Source organism: Synchiropus splendidus, chromosome 10 (genome assembly GCF_027744825.2).
Source record: "Synchiropus splendidus isolate RoL2022-P1 chromosome 10, RoL_Sspl_1.0, whole genome shotgun sequence".
Lineage (NCBI taxonomy): Eukaryota > Metazoa > Chordata > Actinopteri > Syngnathiformes > Callionymidae > Synchiropus > Synchiropus splendidus.
Genome location: NC_071343.1, coordinates 4,785,436 through 4,796,615, shown reverse-complemented (window position 1 = coordinate 4,796,615; position 11,180 = coordinate 4,785,436). Strand labels below are relative to the sequence as shown.

At 43.5% G+C, this 11,180-nt stretch overlaps 2 protein-coding genes across 5 annotated transcripts in view; both read left to right on the top strand.

Annotated features, from left to right (window-relative positions):
* Nucleotides 1–339: 339 nt before the first annotated feature.
* Nucleotides 340–1,670, top strand: LOC128766030 (mid1-interacting protein 1-B-like). Its single transcript, XM_053877367.1, has one exon. It carries the CDS (start codon nucleotides 612–614, stop codon nucleotides 1,101–1,103), a length of 492 nt encoding a protein of 163 aa, XP_053733342.1. The 5' UTR covers nucleotides 340–611; the 3' UTR covers nucleotides 1,104–1,670.
* A 2,417-nt stretch (nucleotides 1,671–4,087) lies between these two features.
* Nucleotides 4,088–11,180, top strand: part of si:dkey-100n23.5 (cyclic AMP receptor-like protein A) — a 61,743-nt gene continuing 54,650 nt past the window's right edge. For 3 of the 4 annotated variants that reach the window (XR_008415937.1, XM_053877260.1, XM_053877258.1), the window contains exons 1-3: nucleotides 4,088–4,234; nucleotides 9,199–9,251; nucleotides 10,696–10,750. Coding sequence is in view for 3 of the 4 variants with exons in the window: in XM_053877260.1 (XP_053733235.1) it covers nucleotides 4,166–4,234; nucleotides 9,199–9,251; nucleotides 10,696–10,750 (177 nt within the window). In the remaining variant the exon portion in view is untranslated. The remainder of the gene's footprint in view (nucleotides 4,235–9,198; nucleotides 9,252–10,695; nucleotides 10,751–11,180) is intronic. The other variant, XM_053877259.1, reaches the window with a different exon arrangement.

The following is an 11,180-nucleotide window of genomic DNA, read 5'->3' as shown; positions in this document are numbered from 1 at the left end:
CGTGCCTGCTGACACATATAGATACAAAACATGTAAAATTCACCAGTATTTATGATCATAACGAAGCACGGACAAGATCAAGTGTTTATTCTGACTCTCCATCGCCACTATCTAACGTTGATAATAACTAAATTATAAGTATGTAACAGACGTTTGACAAACACTGTCATGTAATACTGCAACGCTACACAATATTATTACAATGACCAAGAATGTAATGACGCTCAACTGAGCGCAGAGAAGACAATGTTCCCCTCCTTCTTTGCTATGAACACAATAAGTGAAAAATAAAAGTAACAATAAATCAAAGGCGCTGTGTTCTGTGAGGCGCAGAAGACATTAGAGGCGGAAAGACAGTCGCTCCATTTGCCGCATTTCAGCAGGTCCGCCGAACTGGACAAACAAGTTCGGCGACAATCTGAAAGGCGAAACCGCCCCACGCCTGTTAAATAGGAGCTCAGCTCGTCGCCGGCGCACACTCAAGCAACAGGCGCTGCTCCGAGGGGGACACCGAAGCCAAGAACCCGCTCGCCTGATTCCCATCCAGCCAATCCCCGCGTCATCAGAGCAGAGGAGGAGCGCGACTCCACATTCAGCCGCAGCGCGACAAGATGATGCAGCTTCCAGAAACCCCCAACCAGAAGAACTCTCTCTTCACCGCCATGAACCGCTTCCTGGGGGCGGTCAACAACATGGACCAGACCGTCATGGTGCCCAGCCTGCTGCGAGACGTTCCGCTGGACGAGCTGAGCTGCCTCAAGTCGGACGAAGACGAGGAGGGCACCATGTACGGCTACTACCAGCTGCTCAAGTCCATCCGACGGGACATCGAGTGGGGGGTGCGGGGCGCGGTCCTCGATGCCAACCGCAAAGAGGGCATGAAGATCACCCGCATGAACTCCACCGCCTCCACCGGGTCCTCGTCCTCCTGCTCGTCCTGCTGCTCCTCCTCCTGCTCCTCCACCTGCTCGGACGATGACGAGGAGGAAGACCTGCAGAAGCAGTTCCAGTACCACCTGACTGGACTCCAGGGGGTCCTGTCCAAGCTGACCCAGCAGGCCAACTCTCTCACCAAGCGCTACAAGCAGGAGATCGGACTGTAAAGACTTGGAAAGGACTCTCTGCTGGAGCAACTTCTGGACCTCGCGTTTCATGGTGTTACTGATGGTCCGAACTCGACTTTGCACTCCGCGGTGTGGCAACACCTCACAGTGAACCTATTTATGTATATTTATTACCTCGCCTTCGACAATCCTTCCACTTTTGAAAAGCCCCGTGTTGGATGAACACCAGGACTGGTCATCTCTACCGAGCTCTGGCGAAGGATCTCGCTCCTGTGGTGACGCGTTTGATGCCAGTCGGTTGGGACGACCGCGTCCAGTGATGACGACACTTTCTCCTTCCATGTCCGCTCTACTGTCTGGAGGAGGGAGGCAGATGCTACTGTGGCTGCCAGTGATCTCCCCGTGTCCTACATGGCCAGTGAACTGGAACCAAAAGATAATTCTTTCACAAAGAGAATAATGACTGGTTTTCCAGGCGACACTGTTGTTTTATTAATGTCAAGGTATTATGGGAGCTGTCCCATCTGCCCCAAAGGAGCTTTTGTCTGAACCTTTTGCACAACTTTTGTACAGAAATTCATTTCTTAATAAAATTTTGATATGAACTGTGACGCAGTTTGTCGTGTTGTCTGCTGTGTTTGAGGTCTTAGATAGATTCAATTAGGAGTGGGACTCAATTAAAAAATTAGATTAGATTAATTAATCGCGATTAATCGCATGTATAGTTGATATCTGAATGACCAAATTTCACTTGAATTTCTTCGCATTAACTTTTAACATCGCGGTCAAAGTTCTCCAGTGATCGGACTCATTTATTCATTCATCTAGTGCACATTTGTTGTGCTTTTTAATCTTTTTTTTCCATCCATCATCATGAGTGTTTTGGTTATGACATCACAAGTGGTGCACTGATAAAAAAAAAAAAAAAAGTCCCTGCAAAACAAAGTTTCGGCTCAATGAATCAGTTATTTGGATCGACGTGGAAAGCAGAGGAAAATTTGTGAATCCCTTAAAGTTCCAGCCCTAGATTCAGTTGCAACAGCTTAGCCAAACTCCAGGCACGTGAGCCACAAATGGCTGGCCCTAGAACCGGTGCCATAATGCACTGCAACAGTTGAAAGTCCCACTGGCATTGCTGGTAAGGAGGTTATGTTATGGTTTGCGCTCAGAAGTACTTGAAAAGTTACTGACGGATATGGATGAAATTTTCAGGAACCATGAGAAGTGGGGCGAGGAACATATGATTATATTTTGGGAGTGATCTGGTGATTCTTTATTGGCGGAAGTTTGCACTCTCTGAGTGCTTTCCTGGTTAATATTTGGGGGAGCTTCACAAGGTGAAGGTTCAACCCCACTTTGAGCAAACCTGTGGCCTTTCTGTGTATTTGTATGACACCTTGGCACTCTGGTTTCCTCCCGCAGTCCAGAAACAGAGGTTAACCTGTCCTTACAGCTTGAATTTAAAACATAAAACATTATGTTCTGCGCAGGATTCCTGCCTGTATTCTGGAATGTTGTTTAGCTGCTACGACGGAATAGCTGCAACCACTTGAACCTAGCGAAGCCCGAGGAGCTGCGTGAGGTAACTCAACACCAGCAGACTCACATTCTCAACACACACCTCCTTGCCTTTAAAACCCAACAACAGGATAATGTGCCATTCAAGCGTCATTCTTCGGTTTAGGGCAGCATCAGGAAGGGCTTCGATAATTTGACCTAGACTCACAAACAAATCAAAAGTGCGAAATGGAAGTTAAAAGCGGTTGTACGAAAGGGAACAGGGGAAAATGGGTGCAGCCATAGTTTCAGTGTCACTGAAAGTCAACACACCCACTTTTGTTCTCACAGATACACTCACACAATAGAGCTGTCAACATGGACATGAAGCACTCTACAGGCTTGATCAAAAATCTACCCTGGCGTTAGAACTTTGTTCTGCTTCAAAATAAATGAACATCATTTTTTTTTTATGTCTGAAGTTTCATCGTCCCTGACGAATTGAAAAACCGGTGGTGACTCATTTTAACTGGGGGAGGTAAAGTACACAAGAGGAAAGTCCTTGTCGTCAGTTCTCCTGCGCTTACACTTGTATAAACCTTTTCCTCCATTATCTGCTGACGAGAAGGGCATAAAAAATGAAATAAACCTCTGGCTCATGGGCCGTGTGTGGCCATTTGACAGCTCCTTTATGGTCCCCATGTAGTGGAAATAATTTTCTACACTGAAAAAATTACCTTGCATTTTCATCAAATATTCTTGTAACTTTTTGTTATTTTCAAAAAAATCTATATTTGCTCATTAATTCTGTTTCTGTTTATTTCACTATTATGTTTGTCGAAAAAAAAAAAAGGCCTGACTAGGGTCCAGTTCCGTTTGAAAAACCCCACTTTCTTGTGTCTCAGACTGACAGATAACGTGATATTCCAACGTCCTCTACTGAGACAAAACAGAGTATTGCCCTTATAGGAGTGCTGGGAATGTAAAAGATAATTTCTCGTCTGTTTACAGGCTGTGGATTTAGGACAAAGGTGAAATACCGAAAACACAGTTGACAGTCAGATTCTACCTGCAGGTGAAGCTTGAGGCCGTCGTTAAAAGAGATGAGATTTACTATCTCCAGACACAGAAAGAGACACGAAGACAGATTTTAAAGTGAGTATTAATGGCCAAAAAGGTTGATTAAATAAATGAATTGTATGCGCCAAGTTGTAGGATAATAAAACCCTTTATTAATCTTAAGTTAACAACGTAAACATTATATTTTTTTTCTGTTCATGCTGTTTTTATTATTTATATTCGTCACATTAAATGTTTCAATTTCGTGTGCTGATTAACATCCGCATTATTATCGAATATCAGATGAGAAATATCATGCTATTGAATTTCTTTTTATTTACGACCCGTCTTCATACACGTGAGGAATGGTATGGCATTAAAGAATATTTTTTAATTATATTTATGAAGTCAAGCGCATGGAGGAGTGAGGGAGTGAGGATTTTTGTCCTTCCGCGCTCGCCGTAGAAACAGGAAGTGCGCTGAAAGCTCCAACAAAACAAAAACAAGTCACAAAATAACGTTTCCGAATCATATCGACTCTCAAAATGGACAATCAGAATATGAAACCGGAGGCCAACGACTCTCGCTGCGTACATTCAGGGGACTACGGATGTGTAAGTACTTTGTTTTATTTGTGTATGCACACTGTTTTATAATTAGCCCGTTAGCTCCGTCACGCTACTTTTTAAACTATGTAAATAGTTAAAGTCAAGCTGTTTTATTTTGTTTGTGGTGGGTTTATTGACGCTTCGCATTAAATGTAGAAGGGATTTGATGCATATGCGTGTTTATATGCCAGTGAAGTTAATCTAACACGTGTTTTAATGCATTTTAAATAGTAGCGTTTAAGTAGCAATATAGTCGTGAAGCATTTTACGTGTTGAAGCAAGTTTGTCATCTTATTGTGATTCAACACACGTCAAATGGATTCACATCTCCTTTGTAACAACTTGACAGATGGGCAGAATGACGCCACCATTGGTCATTTCACAGCAGGATTTAGAACAGACTGGAAAGTGACTTTTCTGTTCATGTTAACGCGAGGGCACGTGCACTGCCTTCTTCTCGCCGACATCATAACGGTTCTGGTGAGTCCTGGTTGCTATGGAGACCGTTTGAGTCCCAAGAACTAATTGTAATATTCGGGAATCCAATTTGGGATGGTACTAGCTTTGTGACATCGCGCGTTTTCCTGTTGGAATTAGTCATGATATGATTATACATACTTTGCTCATCAGAGGACGGACACAGTGAGCGGAAATATTCAGGGCTCAGCTGTGTCATTTGCCATGTTCAATTGGTATTAATGGTGCGAAACTGTGCCAAGAGAATGTTGCACACTGTGACAACACACTGACAGCCATTTTCCATGGCTTGATCTGCGCTTTCTTTTTTGGGTCAACTACTGACTCGACAGTCGTCCAATCACCTTTCCTTCTTTATTTCCTTCTTTTTATGATGCTTTACATGAGTTGTTCTCTTCTGAGCTACCAGGAGTGGAAACTAGTTTTGTTATTTATCCTTTTCCTTCACCTTTATTTTCCAAGTTCAGGTGGCACGGGCTGCAGTCTGAGTAAAGACGCCCAGACTCCCCCGACCGCAGAAATCTCTCCCGGTCAATCCCTGGTCAACATAAAGCTTCTCCAGCGTGTTCTAGGTCTGCCCGTAGGCCACATCCTTGGTTGACATGCCAGGAATACCTCACTAGGGGGGCTTTCTGGAGACTTTCTGATAACATTCAGAGCCACCTCAACTGGCTTCTCTCCGCACAATGGTTCTACTATGAGCCTCACCTGAATACTTGAGTTTGTCACCCAGTTGAAGCCATCCCTTATGACTCAGCTCTTTCTTCACCACAACAGAGCAGTTCAGAGATCTGTGTGCAGATCTCAGGCTCCACCCTGCCTTCGCTCATGAACAAGAGCCATGTCCCTTCTCAATTCATTGGCATGGTTTTGTAACAATTAGCTTGCCTTAGCTGTTACTCATCGCTTGGGAATTTAGTTTGGCATATTCACCATTGACACGCCTGTCTCACTCTCCTTGGCTACTCCACTCCTGTGTCAACAAACCTTGTTGCCCCACATGCTCTACCAATTTGCATACAATCACTTTGCAACCCGTACGCCTCATTTTCTAAACAAAACCATCTCTCCTTCCACTCCTGTGCCCTTGATTCCTTTCCTTCGTCTGCTTCAGTTCATCTTTTACAAGGCCAGGCTCAAGTTGCTACCTAAAAAGTTCCATCAGCACAAAGTCTTAACAGATAAATCCAACATCCAGGGCTTGTTACCTCAAATTAGATTGCATTTAATTGCGCCGCAGGCGCTGCGTCCACACCCTGAGGAGTTTCGAAAGAGATTATTATAAAGTTCCAGAGTCTTCAGAATAACCCAGTACGGAAATATTCCTCTTGGATCAATTGGCCCTTGTTGCAGGAGAAGCTCTGACATAAGTCGTGCCAATTAGGGAACCAGTGTCTTCTCAGTTGAGCACATTAATGTGAGTAACGGTCTTGTTCCGGTCCGTGTCATTAGGCTCAAGTTTATCATCTTCCTAATCAGAGAAGGAAAGCTGAGCCGAGTCTGAATGCTTCCTTTACTAATTAAGATTTTCTCATCATGACTGGCATTTGATTTTCATTATACTTGAATGTCCCTGCTTGATATTCCCACCAGTGTTGGCAACAACTGGGTCTGCCAGCTTGTGTTTCTACACCTCACATTGAATTCTTTTCACGACATGAATCCACACCTGCATCTTCACTGACTACAGTCAGGTACCAGTGATGTCATCAACCATCAAGCAAGGCATTACGTCTCATTTTCGGTGTTGTACAGCAGTAGCAGCGCATTTTCCATTCATATTTTATATAATTTGCCTCACAGTTTCATTCATTATTTATTCATCCACTAAGTATTTTTCATCTCACTTTAGTTCTTCAGTTCTTGAGTGTGTGCGGGTGTGTGGGACTCACCTTTTGGACATGAGACCATTGACCATTTAACAGTGTATTTTGGTCCGTCTGTGTTGAAAATAACTTGAGACGTTATGGACGGATATGCTTGAACCGTTCAGGGCACATGTGAAATGGGACAAGGAAGATATGATTGAATTTTTGGAGTGATCCGGATCACCGTGTGACTGTAGAGGCGGACCAATTTTCACAAGTTGTGCGTATAAAGTGATAAATCACTTTTGTACAAATATATGTTATCTTTTTATTTTTTTTTAACACAACAAGTTATGTTAGTGGACAACATTCGTCCCACTGTGTCATGGAGGGGAATGGGCTGTGGGTGGAGTTATGGGTTGGAGGCGGGGTATGTAGGATTGGTGGGGGTTTGCACTCTCTGAGTGCTGTTTTCTATTTGTCACTCTCAGCCTTGTTTGAGTGTTCACTTTTAAGTGGCAGTATTCTGTTGATTCTTCACATTGAACAGCTTCTGAATGATGAAACACTTGAGAAAAGACGTGACTTCATTGCGCTTCATAACCTGTTTTGATCCATTATTCCATATTTTGTTGCCCTCAAGTGAATCAAGGGACCATAACCAGACGTGAATCATAGTTATCATAAGAGGCTTCTATTAGGTAGAGCACAGTTGAAGGTAATTGTGAGATCGGATTCATAATTGTCTAACAATTAGAATAATTGTTAGGTTTACCCATCGAGTCTGCACCTCGAGTTATTCAGGTGTTCCGCATTCTGGTCACTGATGAGATCGATAATTGAGGCTTACCTAACAAATTGGTCTGCTGCGGCCCCTAATTTAACTGCTTCCAGTGCAGCAACCGACTAGTGACGTGAGCCTGCTCATGGATGGATGGATGGCGTCAGGCTCCTTTTTTTTTACTGTTTGCAAAGGGACCAGACCTCTTGTGAGGACTTATGTCCTGGTAGGGGGAGGCCACAGGCAAGACCTAGAATCAGGTGGTGAATTCCTTGTAGCCTATTACAGTGCGATAGAAAAATGGTTGCTGGAATTTCAGAAAACCTCTCAAATATTTCTAAAAAGAGTCTTTATGCGTTCATTATTAGTTGTTTCAGTATTTCAATATATTGCAGTGGAAACAATGTCATGTCACTGGGTCTTATACCACATGGTCTTTTTGCGCTACATAAGGTCTTTGCGGCGAAAGTGGACAAATGGTCGAGTGGGTCGCTTAGTAATGGCAAAGTTGGTTTGTGGTCCAGGGTTAAGACACCTCACCCACCTTTCCTCCAGTGTTTGAGTGATGTGGCGCTTCGGTCAGTCTGCCCAGGGGCAGGTGTGGCTACAGGTACGGGTTACCGCCTCCGGTATGACTGTGGTATGAATGGTTTCTGTAAAATGTTTTTGGTGTCTTGAAAAGCGAAATATAGCTGTAAGCTGTGCACGTATTCGTGTTTTGTTTGTAACTGTCAAGGCCAACTCATTCTCACTCCCATAGTATATATAGGCATGGGATGCCGCTGCAGTCGCTCTACATGTAACAATGTGTCAACTGCTATTTAAGACCCCACAAAAGGTGGCGCCCCAATGTAGAAGGCTGCATTTTAGCGTCAGTATATTGAGTCCATGGAAGTGAGGATGGGTTGTCAAGACAACCCTGTTGATATAATCATGATAGAACCAATACGTTTTGAGCGTCTTTCCTTCCGGCGAAGCTTCAATGAGTTCTTCCGAAGTTAGCCTTGGTTTTTAGTCATAATTTCACTTGGATGAAAGTTCTGTCATATTGCGTTGATATTGTGACAAAGAAGCAGTGTCTCCGACTTCCAGATGTGACCCTAAAAACTTGTAAATGTGCCCCTGAAGATGCCGTAGCTTTCCTTGAGAACCACCATGGAGAGCAAATGTTTTTTGGGGGAACTTTTGAACCCCAACAGATTAATCAACCCGGAATGAAAATCCTCTCTTTTAAACAATACGATGGCTTTTCCACCTCGGCTGCCCTCATTTGGAGTTAATTGAAATTGTAATGAAGTTGTGAAATGCCTCCGGGACAAATGTTCTTCATGTGAAACAACCTCTGAATCCAGTCAACATTCAATGGTGTTATCAACCCCGAGTTCTCCATTGTCTCTGAAATATATGCTTCTTTTTATGGCGGACTATTTGTGTGAAGAATCTGATTCTGTAGATATACCTGTCGGTGCAGCTGAAGCTTCGTTTCTGACTCACACATTTGTCATTCCCTTCGTTCTTTTCTTCATACTCTCCGCGCTCTAGTTGCACGTTGCTCAAAATATGTAGCGTGGCAACCTTCTGTGCTGTAAACTTATCACGCCATCTTTACTTTAGTTTTATAACTGCCGTCAACTAGGTCAACTCTGTGAACTGTACATGCAATGTAAATGTCCTATTATGGATTCCACATGTTGGTTATTTATCTGACGGCACAATCCTGTGGTTGCGTATATCGCCGTTCACGATGGGAGGCACTCATTTCCCAGGTTGCTATTAAATTAATGACAGTGTGCGACGCGCTCTTCATCGTTCTGGAATGTTGTAGCAGCTAAATATCAGTCAAATATCCGGTGGTGTATTCATAAGAATTTCCTGACACCTAATGGTTGTCCTTTTGTTTGCAGGTGGTGATTATAACAGTCAAACGAGCCACTGCAACCTTTTCCCTGGTGGGATGGTAAATATTTCTTCTTCTGTTTAAATAGCTACTGAAACTTTACGTGATGTCTCACTATATATCTGCTTGACCCTTCTTTTCTAGCTAGCTAGCTAAATGCTTCGCTGTTTCTTTCATTCTTCATCTCCTGCTGACTCCCCTCATGTGTAAGCAGGGGACTGGAGCCCACCCCAGTTACGTAGAACCAAGGACTGTGGTCACAGCTGCTCGGCCGTCACATACTGACAACCACTCACACAGAACAGTACACCTGTGTGTATGTGATAGCATTTGGGTTCAATTCTTTGGAAGAATGGGCAGTGATTTGTGAGATGAAGAAGAGAGTGCAGGCATGGCAGGGGGGAGGTGACTGAGACATCAATAAAATGGAAACTTATCACCTATAGAAAAACGTATAGGGTCACAAGTTATTCAGTAAACAAATATTCTAACTTACATTTGTTTTATTTTATACACAGTATGTGAGAAAAAACACCTTCCTATTTTGCTCGTACAAAAGAGAAATTATTTTCATTAAAAAATAGAATATCAGGGCATTTAAAATAATTTATTTTTCACTAGATCATTTTGTTTTTGAACAAGGAATAACAGCGGTCATGGTGAAAAAAGGTTTTAAAAAATGACATGGGAAATTGAGCCTTTTTCTGAAGATATAGTGATACAGTTGAAGTGACAGTGACGTTTATCAATGCTATTTTCACCTTTGCCTTGTCCCTACATCAGCGGCGTCTTGATAAAAATGTTCTCCGTTTGCTGCTAGAAAAACTGTAGGTAGAAGACAAAACCCAAATTTATGGAATATGTTTCTTTTGGCTTATTTCATCATTTAATGCAAATTTTTTCCTTCCTGTTTACGGGCCATCTTGGATTGCGTACTCGTGAAAGTGAGATGTCTCCTACCTTCCAACTGTGAGATCTTCCATTGTCACAAGGGGGTGTAACTGGGAATTTTACTCAGGACCATAAGCTGCCAGAATATGAAGTTGTGGAGCATGTCCATATGTTCTGTTTGAGTCCTTTGTAGGACTGATAAATACATGCAGAGGACCACATGTGGTCCGTGTGCCAACATTTTTCCAGGTCTGGTTTAGAGACAGGAGTTGGAAGTGTTGAGGTGAAGATCGACTGGTAGTCAATAGGATAAAGGACAAGATGGGAAATTGGGTTATCACAGGGACTGTTTGGAGACATTTTGGAGGCCAGATGGTCTGTGGCGTGGAGTGCAGTGTTGGACCAAGGGTGTTGAGTGAAGAAGAGGGTACGTGTGACAAGGGAGGATGATCAAGGTGAAGCTAGAGGTGGCTGAATTGCTGCCTGCTGTGAAGTTGTCTTAAGTTTATGCAGCACAGTTTCACAGCCTCTGGTCTCGAAGGTGTTTTGAAAAACATGTACGCTGCCTCAGTGTGTTTGTCGACCCTCCTATTTCCTTTGTTCTTTTCCACAGCACCTTCATGCTGCTTGTCATCTGGCTGCTGCGCCGGTATCACTCTCTGGCCCAGGTGAGTTGGAGCAGTCAATGTGAACCGTATCCCCATGTTAAAATCACAATCTCTCTTTGGATGTCTTCGCTCTTGTATGGAACCTTCTTCAGTACCTGACACATATTTTTTTGGAGCAATTATGTCAGTGTCTTTGACTCCTGTCCAGCGGGTCTGTCAGGTTGAGCAGCACTTCAGGTTATCCTCCTAATCTGAAGTAAATGACAGCTTAGCGCAGCGCACTGATGGATCCTATTACCTCTGGACCGGGTCGTGGAGAGTGGCATCACCTCCTCCTGCTCTTCCTCCTCCTCCTCCATCCACTTCTCTCTCCACATAAACCCCGTCTTTCCCTCCGCAAAGGTTATCCGTCAATCAATAGTCTTTAGTGCTGCTCTTTCCACCGTCCCTTCCTCTGTCTGTCACTCTCCTCCTGAGCTGGTTGGCCACA